General features: G+C 47.5%; 1 protein-coding gene across 4 annotated transcripts in view; it reads left to right on the top strand.

The window, feature by feature from the left end:
• Dnajc27 (DnaJ heat shock protein family (Hsp40) member C27) overlaps positions 1 to 16,842 on the top strand; it is a 36,210-nt gene extending 19,368 nt beyond the window's left edge. For 2 of the 4 annotated variants that reach the window (XM_033763097.1, XM_033763098.1), the window contains 2 exons: positions 4,694 to 4,854; positions 5,909 to 8,557. In XM_033763097.1, the coding sequence (XP_033618988.1) occupies positions 4,694 to 4,854; positions 5,909 to 6,041 (294 nt within the window). In that variant the 3' untranslated portion in view covers positions 6,042 to 8,557. Of the gene's footprint in view, positions 1 to 4,693; positions 4,855 to 5,908; positions 8,558 to 13,295; positions 13,386 to 15,066; positions 15,265 to 16,380 lie in introns of those variants that run through there. The other 2 variants (XR_004517035.1, XM_033763100.1) reach the window with 2 other exon arrangements.
• Positions 16,843 to 22,436: the final 5,594 nt, after the last annotated feature.

Below are 22,436 nucleotides of genomic sequence, written 5' to 3'. Positions count from 1 at the left end.
TTTTTTTTTTTTTTTTTTTTTTTAAGATTTCTGTGGCTTCATTTGGAGTCTAGCAGGGACTTCATTAGAAAGCTATTTTATTTTGAAATTTTTTTTCTGGTTCTGGCGATTGAACTCAGGACCTTGCACTCGTGAGGCAGGCAGCAGCACCACTGAGCTAAATCCCAGCCTTGTTTTCATTCTTAACCATCATTTCCCCCAAACATTCCCCATCCTCGCTCTCTCTAGTTACATGTGTACTAGTCTGTCCCCTGGGTCTGGGCCCTCAGTCCCCAAGGCTGTTTGGCCTGCGCTTGTTTCTCCGTTTCCAGTTGCATCATTTCTGTTGATCTGACTTAAAGTTCACAGCAATCCACCATAAACTCACCCCGTGGCCTTTTCAGTTCAGTCTGTTTCAGATTAGAATTTGCATTTGGTTCTTTTTTATAGAGCCCAGTTCTCTGCTGAGATTCGCTATTGGCCTCTTATTAAGAATTTATTTTCCTGCCAGGCGTGGTGGCGCACACCTGTAATCCCAGCACTTGGGAGGCTGAGGCAGGAGGATCGCTGTGAGTTCGAGACCAGCCGGGCTACATAGTGAGTTCCAGGTCAGTCTCAACTACATAGTGAGACCCTGTCTGAAAAAAGAAATTATTTTTCTTTAATTCTTTAAACATATTCTCCTTTGCCACTTTTAAATATTTTAATAGCTTTGTTTAAAGTCTTTGCTAAGTACAACGTCTGAGCTACCTTGGGCTCACTTTCTATTGACTGCCAGTTTTCATACCTGTTGGTCGCATTTTGTTGTTTCTTTGTATGAATAAGTGTTGGACTGAGCACCAGACTTGTGGATAATACATTTTTTTTCACTGTGACTATTTTTAAGCAAACATTTATTGGTGCATTTAAGTATACAGAATAATAACTCATCATAGGGAATTTGCACCCATACACAATACGTCTTGCTTCTTTTTTCCCGTTTCCCTCCCCTCTTGTGACCCCTCTTCTTCTCCTTATTTACAAAAGCTTTGTTTCCATTTTTCCTTCTGTTCTCTTTCTTCTCATTCCTTTTTTCCTTTCCCCCTCCCCTCTCCATGTTTCCCTTCTCATTAGAATATTTTCTGGCCATTTCCCAATGTGCATTATACATTTGGTCCTTATTTCCACTTTAGTTTTCTCACACCACAGAAACAATGCTGCATTTAATTGTGTGTCCAATTTAACTCACTTAAGAGCATGGTTTCATGAGCTGGGCATGGTGGCGCACGCCTGTAATCCCAGCACTTAGGAGGCTGAGGCAGGAGGATCACTGTGAGTTCGAGACCAGCCTGGGATACATAGTGAGTTCCAGGTCCATCTCAACTACATAGTGAGACCCTATCTCAAAAAACAAAACAACAACAACAACAAAAAAATCCTACAACAGTATGGTTTCAGGCTGCATCCATTTAGCTAGAAATGTCTCAAGCTTACCCTTCTTTATGACAGAGTAGTACTCCACTGTATTAAAAAAAAACCCACATCTTCTTTATCCATCATTGGTTGATGGGCAGTTGGGCTGTTTCCAAGATTTAGCTATTACAAACTGTGCTGCTAAAAACATGGGTGAGCATATATTGCTCTGATATGATGCTTTTAATTCTTTTGGGACAGTACCAAGGACGGAAATAACTGGGTTGAATAGGATCTCTAGTTCTAGTGTTTTTAGGTGCAGTTCCACACTGACTTGCACAGTGGTTTCACCAGCCTACACTCAAGGGTTCCTTTCCCACACAGCCCAGCTAGCATTTACTTACTGTTGGTCGATTTCTTGGTAGCAGCCGTTCTTTCTGGAGAGAGATGGAACCTCAGCGTTGCTGATAATACATCTTAGAAACCCTGGGTTTCTTTCATCTTCCTCAGACAAATGTTGACTCTTGTTTGAGCAGGCAGTTCAGCCATCATCAGATCACAGTGAACACAGCCAGGCTTCGTTCATGCTTTACTGGAAAGGATCTGGAGGAAGCCCGTAGTGCTTGCCAGGCCCTTCTAATGGAGAGATTCTGTGCTCACATTGTGTCTGTCTTACAGATCCATTCAGCTCTTGGCTTCTGGTGTGTTAGGCTGCCTCTGTCTCCTAAGGCGTAGCCTTCTCTGGGGCCAATGCTAGCAGTGTTATGAGGTATAAAGCCAACCTCTCCGCTCTGTAAGAGCAACTCTGGCCCTGGCATGCAGGACCTCTGGCACATTGGCTCTGTTATCTGCTCAATAGAAGCTGCTGTCTGCTAATTGCCCTCCGTGCATGGGCGGCCGGGCCTTCAGCTCAGACTCTAGAGGACCCTGCAAGTGCTCGGGGCCAGCTGCACCCGCTCCCTCCTCACACCACCTGCTCGCATGGGCAGAGGTGGCCTCCAGGTGTGGGCGCGGTGGCTGGGGCTGACCTCTCGGAGTGGCTCGCGCTTGCTGTTATCCACTGCGTGCAAATAGTCGCCTCATATATGCATCCAGTTTCACCACACTGTCTTGTCTGGAACTCCCACGTGAATGTAAACATGCTTTTGACCTTACTCCAGTGTTCTTATTATCAAAACCAGCTTGATGTCAGAAGTGAAGACTGACGCTCCCACAGGTCTGTGAGTAGTTACATTTCAGGTTAGCTCTACTGACGCGCACTGCTAGGACACATGGGCAAACTCCGTTGGGGGGCTTTTGTTCTTTCAGATAAATCTTGGATACAACTAACACATGAATTCCTCTCTTTAACAAAAAGCTGTCAAGAAGAGTAGAATAACACTGTTCTGTAAGTAAGCGCTTAGAAGTGCCTTCCTGCTGGCTCCATTTTAATAAATGTTTTATTTCTTACCCATTTAATAGATGTTTTTGTCAGGGAGGAACTTGGCTCTGTCTGACTGACATTGTTAACAGATGGGGTCATGTTAAACCAAGGTGACACTTCCTTTGTCTGTCTCCAGTGACTTTTCCTTGGTGCCCTTCAGATGTCAAGGGTTCTCGTGAGGTTACTGAGTTGATTAGCTATTATAGGAAATAAGAGGGGCCTGGGATTTAGCTCAGTGGCACAGTGCATGCTTCGCAAATGCAAGGTCCTGAGTTTGATCCCCAGTACCACAAGAAAAAAACAAACACAAACAAACAGAGTTCCTGGAAATAAGAAAAAAGAGTTAGCTAGGCATGGTGGCTCATGGTTGTAATCCTAGCACTTGGAAGGCTGAGGCAGGAGAATTGAGTTCGAGGTCAGCCTGGACTACACAGAGCCTGTCTCAAAAAAAAAAAAAAGTTTAAAATACATTTGTAAGAAGATAATAGGAGCTATGGAATAATCTAAAAACAAAATTGTAAGAAGAGATGTGTCAGTTAAGAGCAGCTATAGTGTATTAAATGTAGTTTTTAGTAATAATGGCGAACAGAGCATGAAACATGCAGAATTGAAAAATAGCTTTACTTTAAAAAATCATGAAAGTGCACAAAGAATATGAAACAGGCACAAAAAGAAAAGGCCATAAGTATATGAAAAGATACAGTTAAAGAAATATAAGCTAAAATTGTGAGATACTTATCAGATTGGCAATAATTAAAACAGTGCTCAGTGGGAATAAGGGTGTGGAGAAATAGGTTCTCTTATATACAGGATTGGGAATATAAACTGGTACGGCCTAAGGCTGGGGATTTAGCTCAGTGGTGCTGCTGCCTGCCTCACAAGTGCAAGGTCCTGAGTGCAATCCCTGTTACCAAAAAAACCCAAAACAACAACAACAAAAAACTGGTACAGCCTTTCTGGATAGCAGTGCACACACACTCTTACTCTGCTTTTTAGAAATTTATCCTGAAGCAAGGAGGAACGGCAGGCCTTTGAGAAGGAGAGTGGACAGGCAGACTCAGTGTTAAGGGATAAAGAGCTCATCTACCGCCAGCCCCCAGGTCCCTGAGTGTGCTCAGTTTCACTGAATCCGTGTTCCCACCCATAAAAGGAAATTTGTGGATAGGCTGATTGCTAACACTCTCTAAGATTCTATGAGTTAAACTTTTTCTTTTGTAAGCATTATCTCCACAACTATGAAGAAATGTAGATACTTAAAAATATTTTGGTAGCCAAGAGACTGGGACCAGCTGGCTTGTCCAAGACCACACAATGGTTAAGTAAATGATGGTACAGCCACACGGTAAAATACTGAAGTCATTAAATAAAACAGAGGTCTCCAAATGGAGCTATAGAAAGGTTCCAAGATATATTATTATGTGGGGAAAAAAAAGCAAGCTGCTAAGCAGTATGCTTGATGTGATCTCTTGTGTGTTTATAGAGTACAGATGTGTGTATGAAATGTTATACTGGTAGCAAATTTTTCTGGAAGGATACTCAAAAAAATGTTAATGGTTATCTGAAGGAGAAATATGTGGAAGATAGGGAGACATCGTTTTATTTCACAGTTCACCATCTGAACCCCCTAACAGTCTCCATCTATTACTTTTTAACCTCAAGTATGATTACTTGAGAGCAGGATTATAAGCCATTTTAATGTCATTCCTTATACCTTTTTCTATTAAAATATATTAATATATTTTAAAATAGAGTAAAAGGAAGGAAATCTTCCAAAGTATGTATTTGATTAATTAATGACCTTCAGGTTACTGGAATATGCTAGAAGCCGTTCAGTTGGTGCTTCAGAAGATCCCTCTTTCCTCACAGTCTGCCCCGTGCTGGGCTCTTTTCTTCTTGCAGACCTTTTATGTATCCATAGTCGATTTATGTGAAAATGTCGGGAAACACCCTACCACAAACAGCAGCACTAGCTTCACCAAAGAGCAAGCGGACACCATTCGCAGAATTCGAAATAGCAAAGACAGTTGGGACATGCTGGGCATCAAACTGGGGGCCTCACGGTAAGCAGTGCACCCAAGTGTTTAGAGCCGAGTGCTGACGCAGAGGAGGACTCGGTACCAGTGTTACAGTGCCATCTAACTTCCTTTACCTGGCTAGAAACATCAGGGTGTGTGAAACAGATTCTGTAATGACTACTTGGCTGGGTTAACTAAATACCAAAGATACAAAACAGAAAGCACAGTGCCTGCTAAGAGAACAAACCTTGGAACTAATGTAACCTAAAAAAAAAAATGAACTTACAAAAGAAAAATTTTAACTCATAGAATCTTAGAGAGTGTTAGCAATCAGCCTATCCACAAATTTCCTTTTATGGGTGGGAACACGGATTCAGTGAAACTAAGCACACTCAGGGACCTGGGGGCTGGCAGTAGATGGGCTCTTCATCCCTTAACACTGTGTCTGCCTGTCCACTCTCCTTCTCAAAGGCCTGCCGTTCCTCATCTGTGCATGTATTTTGTTTTAGCCAAAATACTTATTCAGGAAGAAAAGAAATGTACTTCCTGTTCTTCGTTGCTTATACAAAAATAAATGCTACCCAGTACGATAATACAACTCAGGGATACACTTCCGCCTTTGCTGCACGTAGTATAGCTGCAGGGCCCTTGTTCTGCACCCAGTGCCAGTTTGTCTGTCACAAGTTACCCACTATTGTCGCTCACACCAGGCTTTTTTATTGTTTTGCTTTCCTTTTATTGTTTTTCCTCCTTAGCCACTGCATTATCCCTGTGCTCCTCCCCAGCCCCCTTTACGAGCAGGCTTCTGGTCGGCGGGGGGGGCTTCCCTGGTACCCCAGGCCTGCCTTCCTTCCTTCCTTCGCAAAGGTTTGCTCAGTGCCTGCTTGTTTTCATCTGATCATTCCTTCACGTCCTTCAAGTCTCCATACTTGCTTTGCATTATATTCTATTCTTTCTGTTTCTCTGTGACCTATTATTTATTTGGTGGTCCTGTCTTTGAGAAAAGGGGATGTGCTTACTGCCTGTGCTGATTACTGCATCCTGATGGTGAGGCGGGCTGCCGCTGACCTGTTAGTGACTAGCGCTGGCTCTCTCTTAGGGAGGAAGTCAATAAAGCCTATCGGAAACTCGCTGTGCTTCTCCACCCCGACAAGTGTGTGGCACCCGGTAGCGAAGATGCCTTCAAAGCAGTTGTGAACGCCCGGACAGCCCTGCTGAAGAGCATCAAGTAGGGGACCAGGGACAGCGAGCTGGGACGCAAGTGTACACTGCCTTCCCCGGGAGGCGGAGTAACCAGTGTGGGGTTTTCTTCACAAAATCTCACTGCTCTGTTCACTCACGTGCTGTCATGTATGAACCAGTGACCCAGGGGCCTGTTAGCACCTCACAGCATTTTACAGCGAGGTGACCTGCATGTGTAGGAGGTGAGGGAACCAGGGGTCACCTGTGCGCCGCACCCCACGTCCCATTGTCATTCGTCGTAAGCCCTTCGACACTTCTCTCATGAAGGTCTACGTGGTTCCTAGAGAGAGGGAAGACAGTAGCAAGACCCTTTTTTCCCTTCTTTTTCTCCTTCTTTTTAAATTCATCATCAGAGAAACACAAGTAGGAGAGAAAATAGCAAAAACTAGTAGAGAACATCCCAGGGAACGGCCCCTGAGGGTCCAAAGTACTGTTCCTGTCGCTTGCTCCCTGTGTTGAGCGTTCTTTTGGTGGCCTTTTCACCATCTAGTGGACTTGGGCAGCCGTCTGAGGTTGGGAAGTGAAGCCGCACCTTTCTGAGTTGAGCAGCCCTTCTGTGGCATTTGCTCTGTCCCCTCATCCAGCCATCAGGCGAGAGACCAGCCAGTCCTAAGGGAAAGGCAGTGACACCAACGGATGCTGGTGCCAGTGCCAGTGCTGGTGCCGCTGCTCGTCCTGCCCGTCTGGACCTGCGCGAGGCCTTCCCCTGCCCCGGAAGCGGGCGCTGGCAGCCCTGCGCACCTGGGCACGAGTCTGAGCGCGGGGTGGAAGTGCTTGGGGCTCGCCTGGTGACGCCCACACAGGCCCAGGGCAAGGCCAGCCTAGTAGGTGCGTTTGGGGCCTGGAGATCCTGTTGGAGGCCTGGCCTTTTTCATTCTGAGGCAGGAGGGAGAGACAGGTTCCCCCCGAGCGAGCCCAGCCTCCTCCCCTTCACTTACCCATTTCTCCCTTCCTCCTTTACCCTCTTTGTTTTTTCTTTTCTTTTTTAAGAAACCTCACGTGTGCCATCAGGTCTCCTAGATTCACTGGCTTCCAGCCATGACTCCTGGTTGACCAGAGAGTGGAGACTTTCTAAGCCTCGTATGGGTCTGAATCTCGGTAATTTCTGCTTGGGCTCCAAATTTCTAAATAGTCATAATTTTGAACGACAGGTTATGAAAACTACTTTCACATAGAGAAATACATCCTGTGCCATAGTCTCCTCCTCAGGCTGCAGGGGTGGGTGAGGATCAGTGTGAGGACTGACATTTCTCACCACGCGCAGAGCCGTCTCATTACGTGACTCAGTGCATCATCGTGGTCTTCGTGTTACTCATATTTTTCGCTGCAACCACTTGTACTTATTGGAGCTTTGAAGTATATAAGATGTTGCTGTCTGTGAATTTTAAACAGCTAGCCCATATTGATTGCCAAGGAGCCTATACTGTATTACCTAAGAAGAAGAGTCCCTTTCTTCCAACCAGGCCACACTGCAGTCTGCGGCCTTTCCACCTCGCCCAAAGCCACGCCCCTCCTATGGCTGCACAGAGGTTGTTGTCAGAAACCAGAGCATTGTTTTTATTTTTGTTTTTTGTGGTGCTAGGGGTTGAGGCCGTGGCTCTGTGCCTCCTAGGCAAGTACTTAACCAGTAAGCTACATCTCCAGCCCCAGGTCATTGCTTTGTAATAGGAGTTTTCATCTGGGTGATAATCAAACATACTTTTTTTCTTAAAGATTGGAGACCTGATACATTGTTTTCTCATGGGATTTTCCCCTGGCCCTTCCACTAGCATCAGGGACCGCAGAGCTCCACCCCGAGTTCTGGACCCTAGGCTTGCTGAAGCCCACCCTCTTGCTTGAGGTGCTCCAACGTCGGTCGGCTCTTGGAGCAGGTGTAGGAGTCAGTGAGGGAGGGCAGGGGTCCTACGCAGCGGGGTCTCCCCACACTGACTGCAGAGCCCACGGAGCGCGGGCCTGTGTGCAGCTGGTGCCAGTGTTCGTCACGGTGATTAGACGCTCAGCCACTCACCTCAGTCAGCTGCAGTACGTTGTTCAGATGAGCAGCTGTGGCACAGAGAATCTTCTAGAGCTCCCATTCGCATCCTCAGGAGTGAGTTGTCAAAGTATAACTTTGGCTTGATTCTTGAGTCGCGGGACTCAGTTTCCAGCACCTTCATTATAAGCGTGCAGGATGGCCCTGCTATACTCATAGATGCGGAAGTATTAACATGAGAAAGTTAAGCCTCCAGGTCCTAGACATTATCTGATTTTCCTAATACTTCAAGCAGACCATTAAGAAATAGCAAAGCCTGATTTGCAGTGAAAAGGTCCTTTGGTACTAACTTCATGCAAAACTTTACCGATCTCTATGCATTAACTTAAATTCTTGGTGCAGACTTGTGCTTTGTAGTTCAGTCTTATCAAAAATTCTCCAGCAAGTTAGGATTTCAAAAATACACTGGTGAGAATCACAAGGAGCAGAATACTTTCAGTGGCTAAAAAGCGTTGTATAAAGAATCTTGTTTTTCAAGAAAGAATGAAACGTTTAAACAGCTATTATTAACAAAAGCCTATGTCTTCCACATCTGAGTCACCAAGAAGTAACACGTTTTAAACTTGTTAGAAATCCCCGGAGGCATTTTCAGCTTCATCTTCCAACCTCCCTAAGCACTTTAAAATACTTCCTCCTCCCATTTGTCTGTTCGCCTCTCAACTGTCAGTATTTCTTCTTTTAGCACTGTCATTTTATTTCTTCGTATAAATGTGTCTTCAGGTTTATTTGCCTGTTAATTTAAAAGTCCAGACTTGGGAGGCCTCGTGTTGCTACCCAAGGTAAACTGCGAGACTTCTACAGCTTGCACACCATTTTAAGGCTTGTATTTATCTCAGGAAACTTACTCTAGTATCTGCTCATGTGTTGCATTCCCAAGTGGTAAAGCTTTGCTTGTGCCTGTGCACTAGTACCTAATTCACTTTTACTTAAATGAGCCATAGAGAAGGCAGCCGAATGTCTGAAAGGTCACCAGAGCGAACCAGCGGCACCTGTGCTGAGTTAGTAACGTGGTGATCTACGGAGCGGAGGCAGAGCCACAGGCGAGGGAGGGGTTCCTGTCTCACCTCCGAAAGTGGGAGCCGGGGCTGGATGCAGCTGCCTCTGACAGCCACGGTGCCCGCTCGCCTGGAAGCTCGGTAGTCCTGTCCCAGCACCACTGCTCCCTGCTGCGCTCACTCCGAGGGTGCCACTGCTTTCATAAAACTTCTGCAAATGAATTTAGATGCGGAGGAGAGCTAACTTCCATTGCAAGATTGCAAAGTGAAGAAGGAGTTTGTCCTTCTTACACTTGGTGTGGAGCACAATTTTAAGACACAGTTAATGCTGTTTGGACGTTGATTTTTTTCCATTGACATCGCTGGAGAAGACAGAAGCTTTCACTTGTGATGTGGAAACATTAGGCTGTGTCTGACAAGCAGCATGGCGCCTCTTCCCGGGAGCCCTTCCGGCACTGATGGCTCCCGGGCCTGCTCCCCCTCTGACCGCCAGTGCATCTTTCAATAAACTCTTTGCTCTTACAAGGTAATTTACATACCTGCTTTCTGTTGAAATAACTAAAGTGTTGAGTCTGTGAGTTGTTTATGTCTTGTATACAGAGTGCCATACGTATTTAAGTTGTGTATTTTTATAAAGTAAAGCCAGGTATCATACATGCGTAGAGCTGCATTTATTTGTGTTATCCGGTACTGTTGGAGGCGGTGGGGGAGGAGGCACCGAGGAGAATGTGTTGCCAGGGAGAGCCTTGGGGCTGGCTGTCGGTCCCCAGGTGCTTCCTCTCTGGCTGTTTCGCTCTCTGCATCCTGGCTGCCATGAGGTCAGCAGCTTTCCTGTGCCACGCCCTGCCTTGGCGTGGCCTGAAGCAGTGGAGCCAGTCAGTTACCTATGGGCTGAACCTCCAAAACCATGAGCCAACATAGATCTCGCCTCCTCTAAGTGGATTTACATCGGGTGTTTGACGTAGCACACGGAAAGCTAACTGACACAGTGCAGGCTAGGGGCTGGGGCGCAGCCAGTAGAGGAAGGGTACAGAGCACGCACAAGGCCCTGGGTTTGAGCCCCAGCAATAGAAACAACCGAAAGAGGAGGTGGGGGAGGGAAAGGAGAGAAATAAGGAGGAGGGAGGGAAGAAAATAAGCAGACTATTATAATAATTCACTTAACTGATCTGTGGACCACCAGAACCCTAAGTCAAGACTGTGTTTACCCTCAAATTTGATGTTTTTGACACCGGGAACATTTGGTGCTTATGAGGGGGTTTTCCTGTGTTGCCTAGGATGATGTCAAACTCGTGAGCTCACCCAGTCCTCCTGCTTCAACTTCCTGAGATTGTAGGCGTTCATCACCACACCTGACCAAGAATTCGAATGTTTTGTAGGGCCAGTCCACAAGAAGCCAGAGCTTTCTCTGTTTTTGTTTTTGTTTGTTTTGTTTTTGAGACAGGGACTTGCTTTGTAGTCTAGGCAGGCCTCAAACTCACAGTAACTCTCCTGCCTCAGTGTCCGAGTGCTGGGATTATGGGTGAGCACCACCACACCCGGTCTCTACTTTTCATTTTTTTGTCAGGTATCGACATGGCCAGCATCCATCTCATCTGAGAAGGACGCACCCCTTTTTTGGGGAACTGCTCCATCTTCTCCATCCTGCTGATGTGTTCCAAAGGGGAGGCATATCCCGAATCTCCCAACTCTCCTGTGACCCGTCCTTCCTTCCTGGTCACAGCACTCAGTGCAAGGGACAGGAGTGACCTTGGCTCAGCCCATCAGTGTCTCCCTCTGGGCTCTAACTGAGCTAAGAAGACAGGAGTCCTGCGAACACCGCTACCCAGATTCCAGCTTCACGGGGAAACTGCAGGAATAAAGCAGACAGGCAGAGTCTTTCCTTCTAGTCCTGAGTCACATCATCCACCCCAGAATAAAAGAATATTAGGAAATAACAGCTACCTCTTTTTGTTGGTACACCTTAACCCTTTTATGTATTTTTATTTTGAGACAGTTTGCTAAGTTGCCTACGTAGGGCTTGAACTTGCAGTTCCTCCTGCCTCAGCCTCCCAGAGAAGTAAGATCAAAGATTTTTAGCAAGAACGAGAAAGCTGTAGTCTGTAGACTAGCATAATATTTGATAAGTATAATAGGTAATATACAGTAAAATATAGCCAATTGCTTGTCATCTACTGCAATCTGGCTGTGTTTTAACCACTAATTAGTTGTAAGTGGAAAATAGAAAATAGGTTTATTTACTTTGTTTCAAGATCAATTTCAGATGCAAAATTACATCTGGCTTTTTAGTTTCTAGTTGCTCCATTGCCTGTCGGGATCACCTTCAGTTTCCTAAATTTCTAATTAAATTTGATTGTTAAAATATTCATTTACCAGTCGGGCGTGGTGGTGCACACCTGTAGTCCCAGCACTCAGGAGGCTGAGGCAGGAGGATCGCTGTGAGTTCAAGACCAGCCTGAGCTACATAGTGAGTTCCAGGTCAGACTCAACTATATAGTGAGAACCCTATCTCAAAAAAACAAAAGATAAATAAAATTATTTACCACGTGTGTGTGTATGGATCTATGAGATGCTGGGGATGGAGGCCAGGACCTTACATATGCTGGGCAGAGGCACTGCCAGTGAGCTACTTGGCCCTTTTTATATTTTATTTTGAGGCAGGAGGGTCCCACTAAGTTGTTCGCGATAGCCTTGAACTTGGGACCCTCTTGGCCCAGCCTTCCAAGTAGCCAGGATTACACGCATGTACCACCTGCCCAGCTCACAGTCTGCTTATTTATGGAGCCCCTACTGTATGCATGCACTGGAGGTAGAGCGGAGTCCAGAGCCAACCAAAGCCCTTACCGTACAGAGCTTACATTCCAGTGTCATTTAGTTTTTGATTCTAAAGTTTTGAAGAAAATTTCTCTCTTCTTCCTCTTCCTTTTCTTCCTCCTCCTCCTCCTCTTCCTCTGCCTTCTTTTTCTTCTTTTTGAGACACTGGACATTGAGGCCGGGACGGTCGCCCTGAGTCCCAGCCCCAGCCCTATTCACTCACTGACTTACTCCTCACAAAGTCGCTGGATTGCCCCAGGTGGGGCTTGAACTTGCGATCCTCCTCACCCTCCCAGAGTGCTGCGATGCAGGCGTCACCGCCTCGCCTGGCTGTTAATTGATGTTTCAGTCACAAATTGAAAATATCTTAGGTCAAAAAGGCACCCCGGCGCCTAGCCCACCGGCAACACCGCGACGGTGTCGCTTGTTGCTCGCTCCACGCGCAGAACGACGGCGCGTGACTTGCTGCGCGGGGGACCCGGGTGCACACAGGAGGCTGGGGTTTTGTGCGGCCCCGGGTTCCGCTCCTCGGGGTGCAGAACACGGCCAGCGCCGGACCACCGTGCCCGCGGGGGGGGACGGGCGCCATCAAATCCCCTCCCGGAGGGTCCCGGAGAATCCATGGACTGCGGGTGCAGAGCGCTGGCGTCAGACTTCACTTCTGCGGCCGGCTGAGCCCCGCGTCGGGGTGGACAAGCGCGTGAGGGCGGGTGAAGTCGGGAGGAGCTCAGAGCAGGTTTCCCATCAGGTTCAAAGCGTCCAGGTTGTGCCCAAGCCAGGAGGGAGTTAACACGAAGCTCAAGGGTTTAGAATACAGGATGTGCTGCGTCTGTGTTAATGGGTTTCGGTTTCTTTTTTAACCCCTTTGGCTGGGGATTGAACCTGGGGCCTTGTGCTTCATGTACTCTACCCTGAGCTGCATCCTCAATCCTTTTTATTTTATTTTTGTGATAGAATAAGCATCTTTATTTATTCTTTTTTATTTTATTTTTTGAAACAGAGATTTGCTAAATTGTCCAGCCTGAGCTTGAACTCAAGATTCTCCTGCCTCAGCCTTCTGAATAGCCAGAATTACAGATATGCACCACCACACCCAGCTAGTCTTTTTTTTTTTTTTTTTTTTTTTTTTAAATACAAATTTGCTTTTTTTTTGGTTCAGGGATCAAACTTGCGCTTGCAAGGAGGGCAACAGAACCACTGAGCTAAATCCCCAGCCCTTGAATACAAATTTGAACAAACATAGAACTTCTGATGCCACCTGAATGGCTTGAAAGTGATGTCAGCAACTGAAGGATAAATATTCTAAAAACTACTGTAGTGGGAAAACATTAATGTGAAAACAGGGAGAGATGGGACCCTAAGGGTTTTATTTCTGGGTGATTTTCATGTCTCTGTTTCAGTAGAACCCAAGAAGCTGTAAAATGGCTGTTCCCTCCCCACCCCCAGGGCCAGCCTGGTACAGGGCAGAGGTGGCTTCTGGACACCAAGCCGAGGTATGACTGTTGGTGAGTGTGATTTAGGGTTGGATGGGGAAGAGTCATCTGTGAGTCTATGCTGAGTTTTCCCAATGATGTCAACTGCTTTTCATCATTGGAAAAACATATGAAACAAAAATTAAACATAGCACCAATTAAAAAAAAGAAAAAGACTTCACTCTGGAGCTGTTTCAGGGACCTGTGCAATACAGTGGCTCTAGGCTGTAATTAAACCTTGCTTTACATTAGTATAAACTCCAAACTAAGGGGAAAAGCTTTAGCCACTTAAAAGTTGTTTGGAACTCAGACTACCAATCAACGCATTCTGGCTGGAGTTTCAAGCCCACTGGATACCATTACAGATCAATAAATCAGTTTTTTTCTACAGACCACTGCTTTATGAAAAAAAATTTTTTTTTTGGTACTGGGATTGAACTCAGGACCTTGCACTTGTGAGGCAGGCAGCGGAACCACTGAGCTAAATCTTCAGTGAAATCTTACAAAGCCAAAGAACTAGGTCCTCCAGACCTCTTCCACGTAATTCTACTGCCACACCCCCACTAAAAAAAAGGGAAGAGAAAAAAATTGATGTTAACATTTAGTGAATTAGGCTCCTCTGAAAGTTCCCAACAATAGGCATTGTTGAATGTCTCCCCTTTATTTTTTCATCAAAAGAAAACCTGAACTACTTTTTCAACGTCTTGTTTTTGCTGCTCTTTTTTTCTTAAACCTCAAGTTCTTACTCCATGCACTTCTGAGTATGGCTGCTCAGTTTTACAAAGGTGGATGCTGTCATGGCTTGGAAACTTTTCCCGGCAAGTCCACTAGACTCAGATGGTCAGTCGTTCTTCACCCCTGTAAAATGGGGTCATCTTGGCCACCAAGCCCATGTGTACTGTGAGGGTGAAAATTGACCTTGTACGGTAAGTCCGTGGCTCAAGGTCAAAGCGATCCATGCCAGCTCCTCCTGTGCACCCTCCGCGGTCCTCCCTCCCCAGGGGACCTCTCTCCTCTGTCCACTAGTTGGTGTTTTCCCTGGTGTCCCTGGCTGCCGGCCAGTGGGTCCCACCTGATGCACATCCACTGCAGTTCCTCCAAGGCCCCTGGTTCATGATCCAAACACCCATCCTCCCAGCAGCTTGGCCGGGCCTCTCCTGCTCTGCTCCTGGTCCTCCTAGCACCTCTGTGCCCTGCCCAGCTGGCCCTGAGGCCCGGTGCTCAGATCCCTTTGAGCCTTGGCCACTGCAAGGCTCTGGTTTACTCCAGGGTTTCCATGGAAGTAGGACCACCCAGTCCCCCGGCAACCCCCCAGGTCTCTGTCAGGCACTGGGCGTCTCTGGCCACCTGGGAGGAGGACGAGGAAGCCCCGCGTTGTAGCTGTTGTTTGGTTCCTGTGGACTGAGTGTTCCCACCTGGGGAGGTTCAGGCTGGAAGCTGAAGGCTGTCATAAGTGAAGGCTGCCGTGTCCCCGGGCCTCGGAGGGTGCCTGAGTCAGAGTAGGGTTTCTACAGATCCAACTACGGTGGTGCTTTTGGGAGGATGTCATCCCGGATTAGAGTGTGCCCTAAGCCCGTGCAGTTCCTTAGAAAACAACGGGAGAGACGGAGGGGGACCAGAGAGCCGAGAAGGCAGAGCAGAGGTGGGGCAGAGCCTGGGGTTATTGTGGTCCCCCAAAGTTTCAGCTTTGTGAGATTTTCAGATTTTCAGATCAGGGCCGTTCAGTCTGCCATTTGCCTGGCATCCTGTAAGACCCAGAGTCTCATTCCCACTCCACCAAGCGTGAACAGCTGAAAAGGCCTCCACGATGGTGGGTCCTAAAACCCAGCGACGCTCCCGGAGCTCGACAAGCAGCGAGAAACCCAGGAAGGAGCACACCAGGCAGGTGAGTAAACAGACCTTTATTAGTCTGGCCAGACGGCACTCTCAGAACCAAGTAGCTCAGAGAGGCAGCTGCTCAGGGGCTGAGGTAGTTTTATAGGGTTTTTCTAAACAAAAAAGTTCGAACATAGGTCAGGGCATTTACAGAACTACCAGAGGACAAGATTCCAAACGTACTGCTTATCTTATGCAGGAAACATGCTATGGTCACCTCTTGTCATACCTTTTGTCCCTGGGCGGCTGTGTAAGTTAGCAATTACCATATGAAGAAGCACAGTCTCTGGCCTATTACCCTCCTCTTCCTTCTCCTCCTCCTCTGACATTGTCTGGACTCCTCTGCTGCCCAGTAGGTAAACTTGGATGGGCAGGCACACGCATGATAAAGGCATGGTGAGCAGATGGATGGATAGACGGATGGATGGATGGACAGATGGAAGGCTCTCTTGATGAGCTGAGGGGTGTATGTGAACCCCTAGACCATGTGATTCCCAAATGTAAATGGAAAAAGTCACAGAATACAACAGGACACATGTAAAAGGGGAGATGAAAGTAAGAAAATTGAGCCAAGCTTGATGGTACACCAAGTGCTGTAATGCCAGCACTCTGGGAGGCTGAGGCAGGAGGGTCACAAAATCAAGTCCAATCTGGGCAGTTTAGGGATTGAGGCCCTGTCTCAGATAAAAAAAATAAGAAAAAGTTGGGGATGTAGATCAGGGCGAAGGCTTTGGGTTTGATTTCTAATACTTCAAAAAAAAAGCATGGGTACTTTCAGCACTGAAGTACAGTGCTCATTAGACAGTCAAACCCTGCTATAATTTTCTCAGCGAAATGTATCTAAATGCTTCTCTTGGAAAACGATGAGAAAGTTGGCATTGCCCCCAGATTCGAGAACCCAGAGCCAGGCTGTGGATGGCTTGTCTGATAGCTATTTGCTGCGGGTATCCTAATCTTGTCCAGGTGTCTGTCCCTCCACAATATGGCTCAGGGGTAAATCACGGATGATTGAAGTCACCTGGTCCTTGTTCTAAAGCCAGTGGTTAATTTGGAAGTGGGTATGTGCTCCTACTCTAGTTGAGAAGATAGAATAGATATTCTTCTAGGGCGCTTCTGAGAAAGAATTCTATACTCCTGAAAGGGAGGAATGAAAAGAAAATGTTTCCCCTCTTCTGCTGAACGACGTCATATCCACATGTGATGCTGGAACCGTGACAGCCGTCTTACAACCGTGAAGAAAGTGAGCTTGTGTTGGCAAAGCCAATTCTCTGAGGATGGCAGGGAAGAAAATGCCAAGTACATGGACCTTAAAGACATTATTGAGGGCTGGGGATTTAGCTCAGTGGTGCCACCACCTGCCTTGTATGCATAAGGACCCAAGTTCCATTCACCGCTACCAAAAAATAAAAAAAATAAAAAAAGTTATCATTGAGCCACTGGAATAACAAACCTTAGACCTGCCCTACCCAAACACTGCTTGTTACAGAGGTACTATATTTTCTCTACTACTTAAGCCAAAATTGAGTTTTAATATTGAGCTTGGAGTAATTTAAGATGGAATCATGCCAACAACTATAATACAATCCAGGTGTCACCCTGGGACAGATGCCTATAAACTTCATCATGTGTAATTTATATTAAAGAAAAGTTTTGTGTGTTTCATTTCATCTATCCATTCCTCCATCTAGCATTTATTAAGTGCCTTTTCTGTGCTGGTCACTCTGCTACACTGTGAGATTTAAAAAGAAAGTGTGAGTATCAATTTATAGCTAACATCTTTAAATGCAATTATCTTTAGTTGAAAGCACATTGGGACTTATATGATATTTTAAAGAAAAAAAAAAACAAGTTCTGCGAGGCATGGTGATGCACACCTGTTATCCCAGCTATTTGGGAGGCTGAGGCAGGAGGAAAGTTTAAAATCAGCCTGAGAAACTTATAGAGACCCTGTCTCAAAATTTTTTAAAATTTAAAAGGGGTGGTGGTGGTGCGAATGTAGTTAAGTGTGAAGGCCCTGGGTTTAATCCCTAGAACCACAAAAACAAAAACAAAAATAAATAAAAACAAACTTTCTGAAGTGCTGGGGATGGCTCAGTGGAAGAGCATTGCCTAGTGTGTACCAGGCCATGTGTTCCGTCACCAGCGCACACACGCGCACGCACACACACGCACATACACACAGAGCCTTCCGTCACGAAAAGCCAGCGAGATCCTCCAAGCCTGCCCTGTCGGGGTGACGGGGTCTCCCTGCCGAGCCAGCGCGGGTGGGCGGAGTTGCAGGAGAACTGATGCAACTCAGGAGACCCTAAAGTGAGCAGAACGCGGCTTCCTGTCCAGAAGGACTCAACCCTGGCTGGTAGCGCGGGAACCTACCCAGAGCCCTCAGCCTCAGCCTTAGCCTCTGGCCGGGCCAATCGGCAGGTGTGGCCGCCAGCAGTCGGCAGAAAGGGGTGGTGGTGGGACAGGAACAGGATGGGAATGGGGAGGTCGGGACGCGACAGGACCAGGCACCCGTTCGGAAGGACTTCACTGAGGTGAGCTTTAATGGAGTGAAAAATATTTTTTTACATTAGAATAAAAGCCGTACTTTTTTTAAAAAGTGCATATTTATAACACTTTCTGAAAGTAGCTGGCCATGCCAGGCATCACCCACATGGCACAGAAACATTGGCAGGAAGGCCAGCAGGTAGCTCTTTTTCATTCACCACTACGTATGCAGCAATCAGCAAGAGGGGAAGCTGGGCATGGTGGCACACACCTGTAGTCACAGCACTTGGAGGCTGAATCAGGAGGATTGCTGTGAGATTGAAGACAGCCTGGGCTCCATAGTGTGGAGTTCAAGGCCAGTCTGAACTCCGTAGTGTGATCCTGTCTCCAAAACAAGAAGAAGCAAAGAGAGAGCCTGGTGTGGTGGTACAGGCAATCTAGGAGGCTGAGACAGGAAGATCACCCGTTTGACCCCAGCCAGGGTAAACTCAAGGACTTAGCAAGATCCTGTCTCAAAATTTAAAAAGAAAAGAAGGGCTGGGGATGTAGCTCAGGGAGAAAGCCCTGGGATCAAGCCCCAGTACTGGAAAAAAAGAGCAAGACTGAAACAATGCCAGGGTGAATGGTCTAACTGCTCTCTGCAGAGACACACGGCTGCACTCTGACGGCCAGCCCGTGCTGTGTCTTGGGAGAGCTCTTAGGGAGAACCCTTGGAGTGTTACTTAGCTCTGGACCACTGCCTTCTGCTGGAGAAGCTCCCCGTGTCATCTTGACAATCTCTTCCCTTTCCAAACCATCTTCTATCCTCTGAACATTAATCCTCTGAACTGATGTAGCTGCTTAGGATTGGCTCAAAAGAATCTCTAAAAATTCCAGTAAAATGTAAAGCTCAACTGTAGACTCTCACCTTTTTTTTTTTTTTTTTTTTTTTTTTTTTTTTTTGAGGGATCGAATTCAGGACCTTACATTTGCGAGGCAGGCGGTGGCACCACTGAGCTAAATCCTCAGCCCTTATTTTTCATTTTGAGACATGGCCCCACTAAGTCCCTGAGTTTGACCAGGCTGGGCTCGAACTTGTGATCATCCCTTCCTCCTAGAGTGCTAAGATCACAGTCCTTTTGGCTTTCTGTGACCTGGCCCCTTTCCGTTCCTTACTCCACTGTCCCTGAACAGCATACTTGACAGAGTTTACAGAATCTCCTCCTCCTCCTCTTTTCCAAGTTAATCATTTACTTTTCCTTGTTCTCTTCTTATTTCTATTTTATTTTATTTCTTTTATTTCATTGATTTGTAGTACTGGGGATAAAAGTCAGGAGCCCTGAGCTACATTCCTAGACCATTTTTTAGAAAATTTTTTGAGAAAAGTTTTTGCTGAGTTTCCCAGGCTGGGCTCAATGTATGTATGATCCTCCTGCCTCAGCCTCCCAGAGATCTGAGATGCTTCCATCTGTAGAATGGGCACGGGAATCGACTCACCTCAGGCGACTGTGGTGATGAGCAGACGAGGTGAGGAAGTGGCCTGGGACTCAATCGAGGAACATCCAGGACACTAAAGATTTGAGCGGAGTCTGAAGGCAGCCAAAAACCACATGTGAGTGTTTTCGAGGAAGTGACGTGGCTTGGATTGTGCTTCTAGGAGACAAACCAATGGCAGAAACGGGATCTGGAGAAAATCTGGAAGGGTGCCTGTGAACCTCCGGCATCAGCCCAGCGGCCTTTGCGGTGCAGTGGACCCGCCCTGTGAATGTGGAGCAGGGCACCCTGGAAGGAGCTGGTGAGCCACAGGCAGGAGAGTCCTGTTATAGCTTTCTCTGGCAGGGCAAGGCAGTGCATGCCTATAATCTCAGCTACTAGGGAGGCTGAGGCAGGAGGATCGCAAGAGAAAGGTCGGCTTGTGCAGTTTAACAAGACCCTATCACAAAATAAAAGTTTTTAAAGAAAAAAAATTAAGCAGAATGGATGTCTGGGAATAACTACCATACAGAGTCTCTGGGTTTTGGTGACCACCTGGTTCGCCTCGGGGTACTTGGGGTTGCCTGATCCCCAAAAGAAGAACCTCTATGACCAGAGGACAGAACCAGACTTTTAAAAACATTTTGGGAGTACTGGGGATTGAACCCAGTACACGTTAGGCAAGACCTTTGTCATGGAGCTACATCTTTTTCATTTTTAAATTTTTTGTGTGTGTGGAGTTGTTTTTTGAGACAAAGTATAGCTATATAATTCAGGCTGGCCTTGAACTATGTAGCCCAGGCTGGCTCTAACTCATGGAGATCCTCTTGCCTCAGCCTCCCAAGTTCTGGGATTATAGCTGTGTATCACCACATCCAGCTAGAGTTGGAGTTGTTTTTTACTTGTGATACAGGGAAGGAACCCAAGGCCTCATGCATTTAGTCAAATCCTCTCCCACTGAGTTACATCCCTATCCCTTTTTACTTTTTATTTTGAGACAGGGTCTCCCTATGTAGCCCAAGTGATCCTCTTGCCTCAGCCTCTTGAGTACCTGGGATTACAGCATGCCTGGCAGATTTTTTCATTCTTTTTTTTTTTTGTCAAGTATTTTTTGAGTCTATCAGAGGCCATCGCTTTGCAGACAAAGGTGAATAACAACTTTGTCCCAGGGCTCCACCTCCAGTGCGTGGAGGAGTAACAATAAACTGCAGCATGTGTTAAAATACGAGTACGAAAAATGTGCAGTTAGTGCCTATCCTAGTTCTTATGGCTGTCATAACAAACAAACAAACATGAACCGGATAGCCTTAAACAACTGAAATTTAGGGCCGAGGATTTAGCTCAGTGGTTCCACCACCTGTCTCGCAAGCACGAGGTCCCAAGTTCGATCCCCGGTACCAACAAAATAAAACACAACAAAAATTTGGCCAGGGATTTGGCATTGCACCTGCCTCACGAGCGCAAGGTCCTGAGTTCAATCTTGGGTACCAAAGGGGAAAAGCAAACAAACCAAAAACCAAACCAACAGAAATTTATTTCTTGACAGTCTGGAGGTCAGAAGTCTGCCATCTGTCTTGTCTGTGTGCCCTGTGGAAGGATATTTGTGGTCAGATGAGAGCCTGTCCAGGCAGTCCAGGAGGAGCCTGTCTCGGATCCTGTATGTGATCATACCTATGAAGACCTGTGTCCAGATGAGGTCTGTTCTCAGGTTCTTGGGATCTGGCTGTGGGTGTTGGATTTCAGGGGCTGCCGTCCGACCCCACACTGACCCCAGCTGCACAGGTCAGCGGCGTCTGAGTGCTTTGTAAGAATTAGTCCTTGTCACTCTGAAGACACAGTGAGGTGGGTTGTGCTGTTCCCTGGGGCCAGAGACAGCTGCTCCCCCAGACCGAGAAGACAGTGGCAGCCGCAGCTGTGGATTCCAGAAGACAGAGTAGGAGATGGGGTGGGAAGGCCCCAGGAAGTGTGGGGTGGAGGAAGCTTTAGACTTGCCCATGGGCAGCCCTTCCTCAGGGCCCCTTCACCTGGCCTCCGCGCTGGGCTCTCTCGGCCTCACTCCGGGGCATGGCGACCTTCCACGGGGAGAGCCAGTGGGGCCGCCCTCTGCTCCCGCCTGGGTCTGCGTCTGCATCTGCTCCGGATGCTCTACGCTCTCGCTGTTCTGAACTCTCTGCTCCTCTCTGCTCCCAGTCCCCGTCCCAGCCGGACTTGTTAGCAGCACTGCATTTCTATGGGGCGTCCGCCTGCGGGGACTTGGCTCCAGCTCTTTCCAGCGTGACGTTCCCTCCGAGGCCTCCGCATTACTCAGCGCTCCGGAGCGGGCACTCGTCCTCCGCCCTGAATTTACCCTCCGCAGCCCAGCCCTCGGTTTTCTGGGCTGGTGCAGAGTGACACGTGGGGAGGAGGCGCCAGGCCTCTAGGCTGTGGGGCTCTGCGGTCACTCAGAATGGGGCCCCCAGAGCCGGGCTTGCAGGGGTATCCCACGTGAGCCCAGCCTCTTCTCCAGGGGGCAAGGGCGAGTTGTCTCCTGTGCCTGAGCCCAGTGTCCTCGTCTGTAAAACGGGGATGCTGGCAGGAGAGCCCCTCAAAGCAACGCCTGGACACAGTGAGGTGCGGGGAGCCCCAGGCAGGGCTGCGGACCAGTTTGAGTCAGCGGACTCTGTGGTTAGTGCTTTTTTTTTTTTTTTTTTTTTTTTTTTGTACTGTGGCTTGAACCCAGGGCCTTTGCAATGAGCTCCATCCTCAGCCCTTTTTTTTTACTTTCTGTTTTGAGACAGGGTCTCACTAAGTTGCTCAGTTGTTGAACTGTGATCCTCCTGCCTCAGCCTCCAAGAGCAGTGGGATTACAGATGTGTGCCACCACACCCAGGGTGGCTAGTGCTTAACTGACATTATTTCAACAAGCTACTCCATTTCAAAGATCAGTTTCAGGGAACACAGCATGTGCTTCTTGCTCATGAGCAGACACCCACACCCAAAGGGACCGCCCCACCTGGGGAAAGCATGTGCTGGTGCCTGTGGTTGTGCTTCCCTGGTGCTGCTTCCCTCTTCCCACCTAAGAGGCCCAGAAATGCAGCCAGGGCAGTGAGCAGGGCCTCAGGGGGCAGATGTGGCACTCAACTGTCCCTGGAAGTCAGGAAAGAAAAGAGGCCTGCAGCTGCCTGCCTGAAAGGGCACGGTAGGTGCCACCCTCACTCATGAACACGCTTTCTGTGCAGATTTGTCAAGCACTCTGCCCACCCTACCCCTTTCTCCCCA

Source organism: Fukomys damarensis, unplaced genomic scaffold, assembly GCF_012274545.1.
Source record: "Fukomys damarensis isolate Sample0158 unplaced genomic scaffold, DMR_v1.0_HiC HiC_scaffold_2, whole genome shotgun sequence".
Taxonomy (NCBI): Eukaryota; Metazoa; Chordata; class Mammalia; order Rodentia; family Bathyergidae; genus Fukomys; species Fukomys damarensis.
The sequence above is the reverse complement of the archived record's forward strand: the minus strand, read 5'-3'. Positions and strand labels throughout refer to the sequence as shown.